The sequence below is a fragment of the Pongo abelii genome, chromosome 1, assembly GCF_028885655.2.
Source record: "Pongo abelii isolate AG06213 chromosome 1, NHGRI_mPonAbe1-v2.0_pri, whole genome shotgun sequence".
Lineage (NCBI taxonomy): Eukaryota > Metazoa > Chordata > Mammalia > Primates > Hominidae > Pongo > Pongo abelii.
This window is the reverse complement of record NC_071985.2, coordinates 100729404-100747444: the sequence shown is the minus strand read 5'-3', so window position 1 is coordinate 100747444 and position 18041 is coordinate 100729404. Positions and strand designations below refer to the sequence as shown.

At 48.6% G+C, this 18041-nt stretch overlaps 2 protein-coding genes across 5 annotated transcripts; both read right to left on the bottom strand.

The window, feature by feature from the left end:
• Positions 1-1641: 1641 nt before the first annotated feature.
• On the bottom strand, positions 1642-6868 carry SF3B4 (splicing factor 3b subunit 4). Its single transcript, XM_024250558.3, has 7 exons — positions 6640-6868; positions 6040-6384; positions 5481-5609; positions 4691-5233; positions 4152-4358; positions 2166-2339; positions 1642-2054 (listed from the first exon to the last, which is right to left on the bottom strand). Exons 2-7 carry the CDS (start codon positions 6071-6073, stop codon positions 1867-1869), a joined length of 1275 nt encoding a protein of 424 aa, XP_024106326.1. The 5' UTR covers positions 6074-6384; positions 6640-6868; the 3' UTR covers positions 1642-1866.
• Positions 6869-6961: 93 nt separating this feature from the next.
• Positions 6962-16031, bottom strand: MTMR11 (myotubularin related protein 11). Of its 4 annotated transcripts, XM_063727801.1 has the most exons (18): positions 15749-16031; positions 14843-15190; positions 14417-14492; positions 13845-13966; positions 13560-13620; positions 13245-13387; positions 12707-12785; positions 12450-12585; positions 12114-12201; positions 11869-11957; positions 11663-11787; positions 10532-10598; positions 10218-10288; positions 9555-9721; positions 9092-9265; positions 8665-8847; positions 7923-8216; positions 6962-7619 (listed from the first exon to the last, which is right to left on the bottom strand). In XM_063727801.1, the coding sequence occupies exons 2-18, from the start codon at positions 14906-14908 to the stop codon at positions 7431-7433; spliced, it is 2130 nt and encodes a 709-aa protein (XP_063583871.1). In that variant the 5' UTR covers positions 14909-15190; positions 15749-16031; the 3' UTR covers positions 6962-7430. The 4 variants fall into 4 exon arrangements, with proteins under 4 accessions (XP_063583871.1, XP_063583867.1, XP_063583876.1 ...); XM_063727797.1 differs by having other exon boundaries at positions 14972-16031; XM_063727806.1 differs by lacking the exons at positions 11869-11957; positions 12114-12201.
• Between the last annotated feature and the right edge of the window lie 2010 nt (positions 16032-18041).

Below are 18041 nucleotides of genomic sequence, written 5' to 3'. Positions count from 1 at the left end.
CAAAATATTTTGTTTCATTAACAATCTCTTATGTGTCAGTTTTGACAGCAGAACTGCCTTGCTTATCTTTGAATCCTCAGCCGCCACCAACAGAGAGAGCCTTTGTAGGTACCATAAAAATGTTAATGAGAATGATGGAAGAGAACAAGAGGGCCACGCTCACTTCTTGCGTAGAATTTAGTAAAGTTCACGGTTACATAAGCCAGAGGGCACTTCAAGAAAGGGGTGACTTAACAGGATTAATGTGGCAAAGAACATGGGGGAGAAAAAGGCCATTGGATTTGGTCTACTGAAAAGTCTTTAAACTGAGATTTACATGTGATGAAAATCAAGTTTGGAAGGACTGAGAAATAAGAAAAAAATTGAAATACAAACTCCTTATCTGAGATGACTGTTTACAGACATCTGTAGGAACAGAACAAAATGGAACATGTATGGAACATTTACTGTCTCCATTTACTCATTTTAACTTCGTTTTGTAATTATGTAACACATCTATATTGTTCCAAATGAAAAACACATTAACACAGTATACTCAGAGAATCCAGCTTCCCTCAATATCCCCTCCCTCCCCAGTGTTATCAATTTCCATTAGTATTTGGTTTATCCTTTTTTTTTTTTTTTTGAGATGGAGTCTCGCTCTGTCGCCCAGGCTGGAGTGCAATGGCGTGATCTCGGCTCACTGCAGCCTCCGCCTCCCAGGTTCAAGTGATTCTCCTGCCTCAGCCTCCTGAGTAGCTGGTTTACCCATTTTTAAAAACGTTAAGTAAATACATATATATATATGCCACCCTTAGAGAAGGTAGCACACTACACACATTATTTTCTTCTCTTGGAGATCTCTCCACAGCAGTATGTAGAGATCTTCACTTGGAGATCCTTTTTACATTCCTTTTTACAGATGCACAGTACTCTGCTGCATGAATTTATCAGTTTATTCAACCCGTCCCTTTACTGATGGAGATGTGAGTTTCCAATCTACTGCCATTGTAACAGTGCTGCAATGAATTGCTTAGTGCATGTTACTTCATTTTTGCCAGACTATCTCCAGATACATCTGTTCACTTTAAAACAATAGTCCGGCTGGGTGAGGTGGCTCACGTCTGTAATCCCAGCACTTTGGGAGGCTGAGGCAGGGGGGATTGCTTGAGCCCAGGAGTTCAAAACCAGTCTGGGCAATATGGCGAAATCTCACCTCTACAAAAAATACAAAAATTAGCTGGGTGTGGTGGCACACATCTGTGGTCCCAGCTACTTGGGAGGCTGTGGTGGGAGAATCACCTGAGCCTGGGAGGTTGGGGCCACAGTGAGCCGTGATCGTGCCACTGCACTCCAGCCTAGGCAACAGAGCAAGACCGTGTCTCCAAATAATAAAAAGAAACAAAAAAACATGACGATCCTATGCTATAGATATTGGGTCCCTATCTTCCAAACTAGAAGATAAGCTCTATGTAAGGAAACAATTACTCTAGTGCACAGCAAAACTCAGCAACTGCAACAGCACATTACAGAATAAGGCTTTAAAATGTGGAGTAAGCACCCTTGCTCCTACTCCTACCTTACCATTCTTTCCATGATACTCTGACATCTCTTCTTAAAGAAAAAGAGAAAAGTTACTGTTGTCAAGGAAAACACCACAAATAAACATGGAGTTTAGTTTTATTTTCTCTGTGCATTTGCAAAATACTCAGGACCAACATAAAAAAGAAATACCTCCTGTGGAAAAAGTTACATTAAAAAGGGGAATGGAGTGGGGGTGCTGAAAGGGATTAGTACCTTAGCCCCAAGGAGCTACAACATCTCTGATTGGTCCAAGGAATAGAAAAGATATTGGGAAGATGTAACAGGAGGAAGGAAAATGTGAATTTACTGAGGGAGAGGGCCTCGAAGTGGGCCTCGAGGGGGAACTGGTGGCCGGGGAGTGGGTCTGGGTGGAGGGAGAGGCCCCCTCTGGTAGCCATAGGGTGGGGGTCGTGGAGGGCCAGTGTATCCATGGGGGGGCATCAGTGGAGGAGGTCCACGCATACCATGCGGAGGCATAGGACCTGGGTGACCTGCAAGGAGTAAAAGAAAAGTTAATAAGGGCACGGGACAAGGGGTGTGCCTACAGGAAGCTATAAGAACATGACAGGTACAGATAAGGGAGGTGGCTAGAGCCGACTTACCCATGGGAGATCCGAATGGAGGCCCTCGGGGGGGCATGCCCATTGGAGGAGGTCCAGGATGAGGCATTCCAGGTGGTGGTCGGGGCGGTGGCTGCCCCCCAGAGCCTGGGGGTCCAGCGTGGGGATGTCCTAAGCCATGAGGGCCATGGTGTGCCAGCTGCATCTGTGACATCCCTATGAAAATAAAACAGACACAAGAAGAGACAAAGAGAAGGAGGCAAAGAAAATAGAGAAAGGAAGAAAACAAAATTAGAAAGAAAGTGACATCAGAAAGAGAACTATATAGAAAAAAGGGTACAGAAAATAAGGGTGGCTGGGCACAGAGGCTCATGCCAATAATCCCAGCACTTTGGGAGGCCTAGGTTGATCACTTGAGCCCAGGAGTTCAAGAACAGCCTGGGCAACATAATGAGACCCCATCTCTATCAAAAAATACTTTTAATTAGCCAGGCATGGTGGTGTGTGCCTGTATTCCCAGCTACTCAGGAGGCTGAGGTGGGAGGATCACTTGGGCCTGGGACATCAAGGCTACAGTGAGCCAAAACTATATACCACTGTACTCCAGCCTGGATGACAGAGTGAGACCTCATCACCAAAATAAAAAATAAAAAAAGAAGGGTGGTAAAAAGTGCTCCCTATCCTTGACCCTATTCCAACAGCACAAACCAACCAATCAGCCAATTACTCAATCAACTCCTTACCCTCTTTGCTTGCTTCTTGCATGATTTCGGTACTACAATAGTAATGATGAAGTATATAACAAGTGGAGTAATAACTCTGTTGATAGGATTTGAGAAAGTAGCAGAGGACATACTGTCTAAGCAAAGATCTAATTCTAAAGGATGAATACTTCAGGAGGAGATCATGGGAAGAAAGCATCCCAAGCAGAAAGATTACCATGTGCAAGTCACAGATGTGGCAAATAGCACAGTGTGTTCCAGGAAATGCCAGTTAACTCAGTAATCAGGAGCAAAATGCAGTTATAGAAATGAGGGGCAGGGGCCAGATCATGAAGAGCTGTGAATGCTATGGTAATGAGTTTGGGTCTTACTCTGTAGGTCAAAGGGAGCAACAGAGGAATTTTGAGCAAGTGTGTGCACATCTGTGTCTTAAAAAACCTACACTGTGAAAGTAGATCAAAGTTAGGGAAAACTGGAGTCAAAGTGGCAGGAGATTACAATAAATTAAGTGTAAAATAATGAGGGAATGAGAGACTGAACTAGGGCACTGGCCATGGGGAGAGATGCCACTGATATAAATAAGACTTGGTATTAAGAGTGGGGTGATAGGGAGCAGTCAAACATAGCTCTCAGATTCATGAATTAAGCACCTGAAAAAAAAAGAACGCTAGAGGAAGAATGAGTTTGAAGGAGAGGGATAGAAAAGTGATGCTATCTATTAAGCAGCAGCATTAAGGATCTGGAATGTCAACAGCTATGGACTAGAGATACAGATCTAGGAGGCATCAGTATATATCCAATTAAAACTATAGATATATACAGAAAAGAGAAACAAGCACAAAAATCTAGGCACAAGTAGACATGAGTCTATCACGGCAGCTGAGATTAAGCAGTCAGAGAGAGGGGTGGAGGACCTAGAAAAGCAAAAGCAAAAAGAGACAAGAATTTCAAACAGGAGGACACGACTAGTTTCAAGTACATCAGAGGTCAAACTAGAAAAGAAGCAGAAGCGTCCCCGAGATTTGGCAATTAGGTCACCACTTTGAGGTGGAGTCAGAGAAGAGAATGGAACTAAAGGTTAAAGAAATAAAAACTGGCAAGCAGAGTCTACTTGTCAGAAAAACTTAAGAAATGGATTCAGGGTGGTAGATGTTAGACAGCATTTTGTATGTTTTTATAATAGAATGTCTGAAGGAAAGGAAAACTCTGAAACTGTTACTATTGAGAAACAAAGGGCAGCAGGGTGAGTGGTAATAGAGATACTCTACCAAGCTCTTCCCTCCCTTTCCCAACAAAGCACACCTACCTGGATGGGGCATCCCACCCGGTGGGAACGGGTGAGGATGTGAGTGTCCATGACCAGGATGTCCTGCCCCTGGGGTTCCTGCCGATGGGGGGCCATGTCCTGCAGCCCCAGGAGGCATAGGTGGTGGGGGCATGGCTGGGGGTATCCCAGGTGGGAGGGCTCCAGGAGGTGGCACTGGGGGTGGGAAGGAGCCAGGAGGAGGCATGCCTATAGAGGAAATGGAAAAAGGAAGAGTTAATGGTAGTGAGGAGAAAATGTCTTTAAAGAGCCTGTCCTGATCTGGCCTCTCCAGGCAGGGTGAGCTCTTTCCCTCTCCTCCCAGTGCTCTAAAATCAAAAGCAATGTTAGAAAAGTCAAGCAACTTCGCCCTCCTAAAGAAACCCAACAACTTTCTTCTCCACCACTACCATCACCCCTCAGTCCTCTTCCCATCAACTCACTGCTCAATGTCCCCTGTCCCCCTTTCAGACTCGTTTTTTTCTTCCTCCTGACCCTCTCCCCCAACCTTAAGACAAACATATCTTAACCAAAAGCTTTACCTGGTGGAGGAAGCCCAGACCCCAATGATGATACCACAGGATTGGGAGCAGAGGGTGGAGGAGGTGCATCTGCAAAAAGCTGATGAGGGCGATCAGCCTGGGAGAGCGGGTTCTGAGCTGCCAGAAGTCGTTCGGCTGCTGAGCCATGGCGCTCACCCTTGGAGTCCTTCTTGAAGGCATAAGATACGGTGATAGGGCGGTTACAGAGGTATTGCCCATTCATGGCTTCAATTGCTGCATCCGAAGCGTCAAATGAAGCAAAATTAATAAAGGCATAACCTTTGGAGTTGCCTGTGTCAGGGTCCCGCATAATCTTGGGGGTTTGTAAGATGACCCCAAAGGCGCTGAAAGTATCATAAAGCAACTTCTCATCAATCTCAGGGTCCAGGTTCCCAATGAAAATGTTGGCCCCTACATCCAGGTTTTTGTTGTGAGCTGATGCTTTGTTCACCCGTATTGGCTTCCCATAGAGTTTGATCATGTTCATGATCTTAATGGCATAGTCAGCATCTTCCTCACTCAAGAATTCCACAAAGCCATAGCCTGGAGAAGTGGAGAAGAGGAGGTTAACAACGTAAGTAAAGAGACTGAAAATGCGGTAAAACTCATCTACCCTCTAATCACAAAGAACAAGAAAGAAACAACCTCACTTTACTTAAGAATGGTTCCAGAAATAAACTGAACAGAGGCTTAAAAGAAAAAAATCTTTAGGTTGCTCATGTTATTCCAAAACAGTTGTGAATACTGCTGGGACCCTCCGAGAGCAATTCGACCCTTGTCATGTACCCACCTTGGTGCTGGCCAGTGACTCTATCCTTTGGCATGTGGGTGTTGACTACTGGTCCAGCCTGGAGAAACAGTTCCCACAGCAGCGGTTCACTAACCTTCTCATCCAGGCCCCCCACGTACACAGTGGCATCTGAAGGGAGAGAGCAAAAACAGCAAGGGTGAGAGTGTAACGGGAAGGAAGGAGGTGATGGAAACATGAAGACGGAACCCAACTAGGGGAACTGGGGACCGGGGTAGGAGACAGGAGCAAAAAAACAAGTTTAAACCCTTAAACTTCTCTCTTCCCAAGACTTCGGGAATCCTCTGAAGTCTAATTTAGTATTCTGAGTGGATTTTTTTGATTTTTTGAGTGAGAAGTCAGCAGGGGACCGGACGTAAGTATCACACCCACAGGCCTCAGCCAGCACCCGGCCACCCCGCCCCCAACAAGCACGGGGCCGGTCTCGCGCCCTCTGGGGAAGGGAGGAGTCCAGTCTCCCACCCCTGCAGAGGCACTGCTGGCTGTAGTCGGGGCCTCCTAGCCACGCTGAGCCCATTCCAGACTTTCCCCGTCCTGTTACCCTGGTTCCGCTCGGAGATGGGCCCGGCAGCCATGGCGAAAAAGAACCCGCCGTCTCCCAGCAGCGGTTCCGCCTTCTGACCTCAGCACGACTTCCACTTCCGGGGCGAAGGCGGACGTAGTGGTGGGCGGGACCGCGGAAGAGGAGGTGCCTGGAAGCGGCTGCAGCCATCTTAGGAGCCTCCCAGACTTAACCTGGGTCGGGCGGTAGAATCCTCAGCTCCCGGCTTGAGGTGCCGCTGCTGGTGGTCTTAGCGAGGAGGGCGGAACGGAAACGCTCAGACCCTCTTAATGCACTGCTAGACTTGAAAGAATCACACTGCTCCCAAAAATGTAAATTCGAAAGCTAAAAGAACAAAAATTTCTTTTAATATATTTTGTGGACAGTGATTCTTCTTTTGTTGTCCAGAGAAGGATGTGCTGAAGATTTCCCCCCAACCCGAGGACTTGGCTGCTTTCAGGCGCAGAGGGAGCCTTCCATCTCGCCTGCAGCCTTCTTGCAGATTTGGCCTCACAGCCCTGATTTGGGCTGGAGGTATTTGGTTTTCCCTCAGGGGAGGAGACTGCGAAATGTCTGAGCTGGAGTGACGTCTGCGCTCACCTCGTCGTAATTGCATGGGGAGGGTGAGGGCTGCTCCGAGTTGGTGTGTGACCACAGCTGAGGGTTGGGTGGGATCGGAGCTCTAGAGTCTGGATCTCTAGAACACTCTGGCCCCATCTGCCTCTAAATGGGAGACACACACAAGAGAACCCTTTCCCCAAATTGCACTTGAATTCTGCAGAGCCTCACCAAACCCAGTTCCCTTATTTCCTTAGCAATAATATGGTGGATGCCTTCCTCTCTTGGGTCATACACACCTTTTACCCACCACTTTCCTACCTAGGAGAATCCTTTATTCAAACACAAGAAACAATGCCAGCAATGTGTATAAATACTATGCTTTAATGAGCCCCTTAAATAGAAATTCCACTACAAAAATACAGAGGAGACAGGGTGTTTCCTGTATCAGCCTCATTCCCATAGAAAACTATAAGGGAAGAAATAGAACTTGGAATTAAAGCAGCAGCAAGGCGAGGTGAGAATGCGATTTCTAGGCCATCTTGTTGGGACTGATGAACAGCATCTCTGATCTCATGATTTAACATCTGGTTATCCAGAAGGGATGGAATTGGCCTAAAAAAACCGATCAATTTCTGGATTGTTTTTGTTTCTTAATCCTTCAAATGACAAGAAGCAAAAATATTTGTAGGAACTAAGCAAGACAAGAGTTGGAGCAGTTAACACCACCATCTGCAGGAGAAACTCAGAACGTCTTAGTGAACTTAAGGGCTGAAGTGTGAAAGCTAAGGCTGCAAGTCCAGATACAAAAAAAAAAAAGACAGAACCCTCCTCTACCCCAGATCCCCCTCTGCCCTGCCTTTGAGAATGCCAGCAATTTCAGTGGGATTGAGAATGGTATGTGGATCTCTTTCCTTGGAGTGATCTTCAGGAGATATTCTTGGTGTCCATTTCCGTAATAACTCCTGAAGATGGGATAGCTCATCCTGGAGGCCAGAGATTGTGGGAGCTGAGAGGCCCATCTGGGGAGGAGGCAAAGAGGAACAGAGAGGAATACTGTTGTAGCTCTGGCCCCCTGCTTCTCTGCTACTTCTGGTGTCTTTAATTCTGTTTCCCCTTCCAGCTATGCCCTAAATTCCACTTAATCTAAGCCACAAGCACTTTCCCGCACCTCCTACACTCCCAAACCTTGTTTGATGCCAAGAGGAGTAGAACTTCACCTCCCAGACCCTCAGCCTTCAGCTCCTTGCCTTTACAGCTCCTGTACATCTGGTTCAGCAGAGCCAAGTCCCTTCTCCCACTCCCAGTCTATTTTCCCTTCTTACCTGGACCTCAGGCCTTCCCCTCAAGTAGCAGCGTCTCCAGAGCCTGATCTGGGGTCCCAGATACCCAGGCAGCAGCAGCCCTGGAGGTAAAGGGCAAGCTCCCCAATGTGAGGGGAGACCCCATTCCTGGTCAGCCAGGCTTTCAGAGGAGATAGCAGGTCGAGGGAGCCAACGAGAAGAGACTGCCAGCAGGGAGGGACTGTCCCGCCAAGGACAGAGCTGATTCAGGGGGGTCAATGCTCCTCTAGAGAAGAGCCACACAGAACTGGGGGGTCCAGGAACCATGAAGCTTGGCTAAAGGGAAAAGGAGATCAACTGGCAACGGAGAGACCAGATAACCCTAGTTTCCCCAATCTGAATCAGGATAGGGTGCCCTGCTGCCACCCACTCACTGCACTGGTGACTAGAACTACAAGCCTCCCCATGAGAACTCTTCTACCCTCCTCATTAGGCTTCAACTAGGCCTCAGGACTGATTAAGGTTGATTTTAGGGCAACTTATGTGTGCATGAGACAGGAAGATGAGTAAACAGACTTGAGGAAGGACAAAAAGGGTGCCCTCTGTGCTATTCTAGGTCTTCTGTCTTCCTAGGGACACCCAGGGACTATAAGTGACAGCTGCAGAAGAGTAGTGGAGTAGCTTTCCCTAAGGAACTCAAGACATTGTGTCTTTCACTTCTCACTGTCTAGTAGCATGAGCCTGTGGGAACGCCGAGGGAATTTAGGAAGTTTAGACACTTCACCTGCGGTCTAGGGAGCCAGGAATCTGGACAGTGTTCTGGGTCATAGCCAGGATTCTGGAATTGTAGTATCTGTGCATTGCTATAGCGTAAATCCCAGTCCCAGACAGACAGCTGCAGGTTAAAAGAGTTCCCAGCTGGGGGCTGGGAGTATCCTGGGGTGTAGACTTGTGTATAGGAGTTTAACTGGACAGAGGAAGCAAGAAAAAGGATGGTTACACACAATCCTCCCACATCTAGAGACAAATCATGAGATTCTCACCTCTTATTCCAGGAAAGATGTAGGACAAAAGCCTCGTCCTGAAAATGAGAATCAATTTCCCCCTCCCCACTCACAGACCTCACTTCTCATAAAACAAATCAAGACCAAACTTCAGAGAGTACATCTCAATGGAATAAAAAACACGAGTCAAAAATAGAAGTCACTGACCTGTCCGCTCTGCTTTCCGCGCTCCCAGGGGGTATTTCTCAGGAAGGTAAGGGTGTCAGGAACCCTGACACTGTCATGAAGAGCAAGAAGGAAAAACTCAGAGAATTCAAAATCAGCTGGAAACTGCTGGAGGAGCTGCCAGACACAATCAAGGAAGAGGAGAAACACCGGAGCCTGAAAAGAAATTAAGAGGTTGGAAGGAATTATTGGGACCCAAAGAGGGAGGATGACGAGATGATAAGGGAATGGAGAACACAGGGAATAGGGGGAACTATGGAGGTCAGGGAATGAAAATCTGAATTGAGGGTAGCAGGGGCTTGTGAGGCCTCACTCATCAGGATCTTCATCTCAGCCTAACCTCGGGGCCCTTCTGACCGGATTCACCTCCAATGGATTATACAAAATAATTTCTCATTCTCTTCTTTAGTAATATCCCCCCGATGCCATCCCGAATCATTCTCACCTCTTCACTGGCCCCAGTTCCCCCAAGCCGAGTCAGGAAGGGATGTCCAGCTGCCACCCACTCTCGCTGCACTAGTGATTGGAAGCCAAACAGTGTTCGGGCTTCGGGGGCTGAAAGCAGCTGGACGAGTGAAGAGAGGAGGCCGTTGAGATCACGATCACCGCGCTCTGGGTGATAAAGAGGAAGAAGGGACAAAGAAGAGGGGTCCAAGAAACTAGGGCAGAAGAGAATGAGAAGAGAAATACGGCAAGGAGAAGTGAGAGGCACAGACGGGAAAGGTTTGGGGTAGAAGTGAAGAGAAAACAAAGACCTTGAATGATTTACTTCCTAGACTCCACCTGGATAGAAATACCCAGTTTCACATGTAAGGGGCAGAATTACAATTCTCAAACCAGCTTCCACACTGTCCTTCCCACCCCAACCCCAGTCCCCATCCACTGATGGAAGTAAAGGAACAAAGGGGCTAAGACCATCCTAGTGTCAGGGACCACAAGTTGTGATGGGGAGGCAGAGGTAGCACTGAAGGATGAGAGTAGAGCTCGCAGGTAGTTCCCAGGAACGGGAGAGGAAGAAGCCTTATGGGTCTCCCTCCTTGAATGCAATCTGGTCAGGTGGGTAAAGAAAAGAGGCAAGGAATGGAATGGGCTTAACCAAGGAACTCACCTTGAAGTACTACAGAACGAACCCTGGATGTCACTAATACTGAAATGTCACTGGCCTTTCGAAGACAAGCCCTGGAGGAGCAGGTGAGGAAGAGGGAGGAAGAATAATAAGCCTAGGGGAACGGAGTGATGGGTCATGGGATGGAATAAGGCTGACTCCAAATCCTACCCCTCCTCCTTCTAAAGAGCAGAAAATGGCAGTCTTCTTGGGAAATCGAGGAGAAGAACTAAAGAAAGGCCATTTAGGACCCCAAGTTAACAGAAGGTTGAGGAAAGTTGAATTATAAATGATGGCTAGAAGAAGCGAGGGAGTACCTGACATAGTCCAGCCATCGTGTTCCTTCCAGGGCTGAAAGCCATTTATCCTCAGCTACAGATGAATCTGATAGAGGGTAGAAAGATCAGAAAGGCAAAGAGATTAGAACTCAGGATTCAGGATTCAGGTTGATAGCCTGCTGGGTTAAGAACAGGAATGAAAAGTAATTGTAAATGGCCAGGATGGTTTCTAAAATTAAACTGTGGTGATGGTTGTACAACATTGTAAATATAATAAAACTCACTGAATTGTATACTTCAGTGAAGGGTAAATTTTATGGTATGTACATTATGTCTCAAGCTGTTTAAAGAATAAATTGGGGTCAAGAAGACAGGAAATCAGTGAGTCTGTGGGAGAGGTGGGAGAGATGGGAGGTAAGTAGAAAACAGTCTCATTGGCCGGGCACGACGGCTCATGCCTGTAATCCCAGCGCTTTAGGAGGCCGAGGTAGGTGGATCACCTGAGGAGTTCGAGACCAGCCTAGTCTAACATGGGGAACATGGTGAAACCTCGTCTCTACTAAAAATACAAAAATTAGCCAGGCATGGTGGCGGGTGCCTGTAATCCCAGCTACTCGGGAGGATGAGGCAGGAGAATCGCTTGAACGCGGGAGTTGGAGGTTGCAGTGAGCCGAGATCACACCACTGCACTCCAGCCTGGGCCACAGAGGGAGACTCCGTCTCATCTGCCTTTTTTTTTTTTTTTTTTTAAGACAAGTTTCACTCTTGTCGCCCAGGCTGGCATGCAATGGCACATTCTCAGTTCACCCGCCTCCTGAGTTCAAGCGATTCTCGTGCCTCAGCCTCCCAAGTAGCTGGGATTACAGGCGTCGGCCACCGCACCCAGCTAATTTTTTTTTTTTATTTTTAGTAGAAACGGGGTTTCACCATGTTGGTCAGGTTGGTCTCGAACTCCTGCCCTCAAGTGATCTGCCCGCCTCGGCCTCCCATAGTGGTAGGATTACAGGCGTGAGCCACCACGCCCAGCCGAGACTCCGTCTCAAGAAAAAAAAAGAAAAGAAAACAGGCTCATTGGACTAAAGAGCTACTCATCTACAGCAAGCAAAGGGTAAACCAGGTTAGGCTCAGCAGACCTAGGGGTGAGGGTGAGGGGTCAAAGGTTATTCTCACCAGGCAGGCAGAGGGCCCTCAGCCTCAGGTGGGCAAGTTGGACATCTGCAAGGCTGGGCAGCTCATCCATAGTGTCTACCAGGACAACATCTGAATGCCCAGCCTGGAGCATCAACTCCACTGCTCTGGAGGGGAGGGAGTCAGGAAATAAGAGGAGTCTGCCCTGAGCACCTAACCCTTGTTTCTTCTCATCAAGCCTCCCTCACCTGATATCCTCCTTGTTAGGGTCACTGGCTGTATAGAAGCCTCCACAGCGGAGAAGATCACTGCCCCCAGGGTGATGCCAGGACAAGCGCTTCACATGGGGCAGAAGAGGGTCATTGTGGGAGAAATGTCTAGCTCCATGCTACCCTTGCCCCCACACTGACCTCACAGAGGTTCCTCCCTCCACGATGTCCCTGGTCCACATGACCCTCTAATGCACAGCCATTACCCTAACCCTCACACTGACCGGTCCACGGCCCTGATGAAAGTGGCCAAATGCTCTCCTGACCTCACTGTCCAGAATTCGGTTAGGGACCCAGAAGTAACGGGGGAGGCTGTGAAATGAGAGTGATATTACAGTTTGGCTCAGTGACTTCATTATAATGTAAAGCTCTTATTACAAGGAAGCTGCTTCAGAGGGACCATTCCAAGGGATTTCAGGTTTAGGGATCTAGGAGGCAAAGGAGATAGCTTTGTGGGTGTCCTAGGAGGCTGGAGTTTGTGGGAAGTCCTAGCTTTAGAGGATCAAGGAACTAAGGGAAGATTGGGAGAGCAGCAGGGTTGGGGTGCACTGGGGGATCACCTGGTGGCTACGTCGAACCTCTCGTTGACCGTGCTGACCCTCCAGCCTCTGGCTGCCTGCTTCTTCCGCTCAGTCTCCCAGTCTTCCGCTGTCTCCATGAGAGGAATTGGTGGTTTTCTGGAGCCAGAACCCTGGCCTAGAACAGCAGTGAGACATAGAGGTGGAAGGAGAAAATCAGAGACAGCTTCTCAGCTCTTTGTCATCAGCCATCCTCTGCTTTTTCAGACTCTTCCTTACCCTAAAGCACTCTCACTCACCAGCCTTGCTCAGGGTTATCCCCGAATACTGTTGGGCTTGATTGCTCTGAGCTCTGGCTTGGACAATGGCCATGGTCACCTGCAGAGGAAAGGACATTCCATCCTTTTGGCTTAGGCTGAGTAAGTGAAAAGAAGGAAATGGAGCCCATGTGTTGCTCCACTCTCTTTGCCAAGAATGAAGAAGAACAGTGAAGACAGTCCCTAGAGAAGGGGGCTTCCTCAGGTCATGGGGACTGGGGTCGGGAGAGCGAATCTGGAACCACAGAATCCTAGAATGATGATTCTGGGAGGAATCCTGGTTTTTCAGAGGAGGAAACTTGCCCACAGTCACACTGCTGGTAATTAATAGAGTAAGGCTAGAGCGTAGGCTCTTTACTCTCATCACTCAATCATTTATCCCAGCCTTTTGCCCTTTCCTTGAGAGAAGCAGGGGGAATGATGAGAGGATCCCAGAGGCTGGAGGAGTCTCAGAAATTGTCAGGGAGAGGATCCCAAGGTTCTGAGGTGAAGAGAAAGCCTCAGGTTAGGGGCCTCTTACCTGAAAAGCCTGAGGCTCTAGGCCTCCAGCCTCAAAACCAACTCTGAGCAGCCGGAAGTCTCGGCCATGAAGCAGAATCTCCTCAGGGATAAATTTAAGCAGGGACCCTGGACGGAGGAGCTGGACTCGGGACAAGCCGCTCACTGAAGTCAAGAGGTACAGAACAGTGTAACCATGGACCAGAGTCCCTCCAGAAGGGACTCTTGCAGCCCATCCCACTCCATCCCTGCTGTTTTCTGAGAACAGAGGAAGGATGAGGAGGAGGGAGTTCCAACACCCCCAGTGAACCCCTTCACCAAACCCCCCCCAACTTACCAGCCTCTAATCGCCCAATGTTGACCAGGGCAAAATCGTATTCACTGCTCAAGGGAGTGTCCTAGACGAAGCACATTACTGGGTAGACATCTGAAATCGCCCTCATTTTCCTACCCTGGCAGCCCCAATCCCTTCTAGGGGGCAATCACCCTAGAGAGAGTTCCCACTGATTATCAATGATACATTCAAAAGACAGCCCTTAACCCATAATGTTTGTCTAAATCCTGCTAGACTCCCCTACCCATTTCCCACTAGCTGTCATTGCTGTGGCCCCAACCATCTCACCTGATTCCACTGCCATCCACAGGGCTGGAAGGTGACCCTAAAGTTGGTACAGATCAGGGTTCCAGACAATTCCGGTTCCAGGCCCTTCCTCACCCCTGGGGCCCATGCTAGGATCTGCTCCCCTAAAGGGGAAGAAGGGAAGCCCTGTTATGACTATTCCCAGTGTTGACCACACTTAGATACACCCACCCCTCCAAGAAAGGGAGATCTAAATAGGGAAGATTAAAATCCTCCCCAAAGCCCACTACAATGTAAGCTTATGAGGAAAGATATATATTTTTTAATTTCTGTAACTAGAACAGAGCCTAGAACAGGGCCTGGCACATAGCAGGCACTAACTATGTATTGAATAAGTAAATTTGAAAAGGGGTAACAGGGTCGAGGAAACAGAAGGAATGTCAAGGTCCAGCTCTCAGCCAGCTCTAGAGGCTGTCAGGGAGGACAGCGAGCCTCAGGCAGAAGTGCTTCGAGCCAGGAGAGGAACACAGGGGTATCTTTGGTGAGGGCATGAAACAAGATTGGTGTAGGATGACATTTGGAAGAGTCTTTGGAGAGTGATAGGGCATTATTACCTGGGAGGCATCTGGAGGCCAGGCAACTGCTAGGCTGACGACTCCTGGGCTCCGGCATCCTGTTTTCCTGGACAGACTTTGGTCCAGAGAGTTGAGGGGGGTCTAGAGTTAACCCCTAGGCTCCCCAACTCCCCAAAGGCAGCTGCTTTTAGAGGCCTACACTCACACTCTCGGGGGAAACTGAGATCAGTGTCTGTGGGGAGCTCCAGACCTACCAGGGCTGGTAGACAGTAAAGGGAGGGGCTGGTTAATGGATAATGAGACAACGAACTTGAGACTATGAGAAAGACCAGGCTCCATCAGCAGAAGCTGATAGGACAGACACACCCTCCTCCTCCTCTAGAGCCTTTGCTTCCCCCTTTTATCTCCACCTCATCCCCATTCTCACCCTCTTGCCGACACCCCCCCCAAATTCCTTCTCCTTACCCCCATCTCTGGCTCCTCCTTCTGGGGGGCAATGTTGAAACTCTGGCCCCGGCCCCCCCACCACATTTCTCTGGCTCCATCCGGGGACACAGCAGTTAAGGGTAGGAAACCTCAAGGATGCTCACCCACCTCGGGGAGAGGCTGAGTCTTGTTGAGAAGAGGGGAGTTAGGGAGAGGGGTAGGGGGTTGGACACAAGGGAAAGGAGCATTTGACGTGCACAGAGCAGAGTTTGGGGGTCCTTGGAAAGGTGTGTCCAGCTCAGCCTGAGAAGTCTCCTCGGAAACTTCAGTCGACTCTGGAGAGGGCGGGAGAGATGCCCAGCCCCTTAAAGGAGAATACACACAATTCTGGAAAAGTGGAGAGGAAACGGTGGAGTCTGAGACGGACAGTGGGGGAGAAATGGGGACTGAGAGAAAAACATCGACTCCCTTCTTTACCCCAATCCCAGACCCAGTTCTCTTCCTGTTCATGAGTACTGGAGACCGTTTGAGGGGAGCAGTTCTATTGATTATGAAGCTGGAATCATCTGGGCTACCTCTCTGGAGTGTCTCAGTGATGACTTCCCTTAAAAGCTCAGTTCTTTTGTCTTCTCAGAGGGGTTTGGGGCAGGGAGAGGGGTAGGAATGTGAAAGTGTTGAGTTCAAGCCTCCTTGCCGCCTCTTCCAGAAGAAAATGAAAATTAGACCTGGGGGGATTTTTGTCAGCAGAGGCCCAAGAATTAGGTGAGGAAGCAGGGAAACTGGTTAAAGTGGTTTTGCATATCTTTCTCTAGAGGGCATGACACAGACGTCATGTGAAGACTGCAGTGGAAAAGTATAAAAAGAGATGGAAACGTGTCCAAGATGCAGACACAAGTACGTTTGTGTGCAAGTCTTGGGGATGTGGGTGGGACAAAAAGATCTTACCAGTTAGTCTTGCCCCTCACGTAGATACACAACCAACTGGCAATAAGTGCCCATTCCCGTATGTGACTCCACCCCTCCAACCCAGACACCAGATCTCCAAATGAATGATTCATGTTCAGGATTTTCACAGGTGAGGGCTGGAAACCTCTCTTCAGCTCAATAGTCCATCCCCCGTCCCTCCCATCTGCAACCCAAGAAGCAAAGATGGGTAAGGAAAGCTGGGAACAAGGAGAGAAGTCAAGGAGCTGCAGCTCCTTTAAAGGAGGGGGACTTGGGGACAGCAAAGCAAAAATCTTTATTTAGACATGAAAAAGACAGAAAATAAAATACAAAATAAGAGTTAATGAGCTGCTGTTATATTGCTTTTGAATCTACAGAGGCAGCAATCCTTAGATGGGGGCCCCAGTTTTCCAAAGTGACACTCAATTTTCCCCTCCCCCCGGTACACCACCCTTCTGGCCTCAGCTTTCAGTTTCCTGTCTTGGCTGCAACTGTGGAAATAGTGAAGATATTGTGAGACAGGAAGTCAGTCTGGAACAAAGAGTATACACCTGCTAGGAAGGTGGCCCAGAAGCCTGATTCTAGAAGTCCTAAAGGCTACAGAGCACCACCACCCCACCTCCCCCTAATGCATTCCATGGGCCTCAACCTCTTGGGGGAAGAAAATATTTCCCAAGGTCTGTTGTAAAAAGAAAATAGGGACCAGGCATAGTGGCTCACGCCTGTAATCCCAAGCATTTTGGAAGGCCAAGGCAGGCAGATCACTTGAGGTCAGCAGTTCAAGACCACCTGGCCAACATGATGAAGCCCCATCTCTACTGAAAATACAAAAATTAGCCAGGCGTGGTGGCTTACACCTATAATCCCAGCTACTTGAGAGGCTGAGGCAGGAGAATCGCTTGAACCCAGGAAGCAGAGGTTGCAGTGAGCCAAGATCTAATGACTACACTCCAGCCTGGGCAACAGAGCAAGACTCCATCGCAAAAAAAAAAAAAAAAAAAAAAAAAAAAAGCATAGGAAGAGGTGTGTACCATAACTTTTAAATCCCATTATCCACATTCCTTCTCACCACCATCCTTCATTCAAGAGCCTCATTCTATTCTTTAGCACTTTGAGGTGTGGAGACAGTGGAGGAACACAGAGAAAAAAAATCGGGGGGTAGGGGTGTGGTGGCTCATGCCTGTAATCCCAGCACTTTGGAAGGCTGAGGTGGGCGGATCACCCGAGGTCAGGAATGCGAGTCCAGCCAGGCCAACATGGTGAAACCCGAATCTACTAAAAAAAAAAAAAATTAGCCAGGCATGGTGGTGGGCGCCTGTAATCCCAGCTACTCGGGAGCCTGAGGCAGGAGAATCACTTGAACCCAGGAGACGAAGGTTGCAGTGAGCCGGGATCGCGCCATTGCACTCCATCCTGGGCGACAAGAGCGAAACTCCGTCTCAAAAAAAAAAAAAAAAAGGAGGGGGTGGGGGGAAATCAAGAGGAGAAAAGAATTGGGTGATTTGGATCAGTACTTAACCAGGAATGGAGTGGGCAGGAGCTGAGGGTTAAGGCTGCCTTCACCACCCCACACACCCCCAGTAGAAGTACTAGATGAAGGGAATGGTGGAGAGGCAAGGCACTATATCAGATTTTTCCATTTTCAGAATCCTGGTCTGGCTGCAGGTTTGTGCCAGGAGTAAAGGCTGCTGGGAGGGGCAGCCGGAGGAGGGAGGTGGAGCTGAGTGACTCACAAGATGAGTCACAGATCCAGTTATAAGCACAGAAAGAGGCCAAGGTCCTTCCCACCCCCATTCCTCTTAACTGCTGCCAGCCAGCTTCCATTGCTCTTTTGTACTGCCCCTTACCCACTTGGCCAATGCAGGAGATGGCACGGAGAAAGCCTACATGGGGACATCGTAATATTTTGTTACCCAACCAATGTATGGGGGCAAAATACCCTCTGATTTGCAGACTGGCTGTCTGCAAAGTAGAAGAGACAGAATGCCTGCATGACTCATCCAAATCTATAGTTGAAAGGCCTGGAGGGAAAGAAAGAAATTAGAAAAATCTGGAGTGCAGGTGATTCCAGGCCAGGAAGGGGCTTCTAATTCTGTCTTCTCACCTGTGGCTATATGTCTGGGGCACTGACTCACTGGAGAAGGAAGACACAGAGGCCAGTCGCGGTGGCTCATGCCTGTAATCCCAGCACTTTGGGAGGCCGAGGCTGGTGGATCACCTGAGGTCAGGAGTTCAAGATCAGCCTGGCCAACATGGTGAAACCCCATCTCTACTAAAATACAAAAATTAGCCG

What these genes read in the sequence shown, in the direction of transcription:
- SF3B4 (XM_024250558.3), bottom strand. Translation starts at nt 6,073, where the DNA reads ATGGCTGCCGGGCCCATCTCCGAGCGGAACCAGG. An exon ending in CATCTCCGAGCGGAACCAGG is followed by an intron (nt 5,610 to 6,039) that starts GTAACAGGACGG and finishes CTCTCCCTTCAG; the next exon opens with ATGCCACTGTGTACGTGGGG. An exon ending in GGGTGGGATGCCCCATCCAG is followed by an intron (nt 2,340 to 4,151) that starts GTAGGTGTGCTT and finishes TTATTTTCATAG; the next exon opens with GGATGTCACAGATGCAGCTG.
- MTMR11 (XM_063727797.1), bottom strand. Translation starts at nt 15,313, where the DNA reads ATGAACAGGAAGAGAACTGGGTCTGGGATTGGGGTAAAGAAGGGAGTC. An exon ending in GATAACCCTGAGCAAGGCTG is followed by an intron (nt 12,586 to 12,706) that starts GTGAGTGAGAGT and finishes CTGCTGTTCTAG; the next exon opens with GCCAGGGTTCTGGCTCCAGA. An exon ending in GCGGAAAGCAGAGCGGACAG is followed by an intron (nt 8,848 to 9,091) that starts GTCAGTGACTTC and finishes TCCTCTGTCCAG; the next exon opens with TTAAACTCCTATACACAAGT.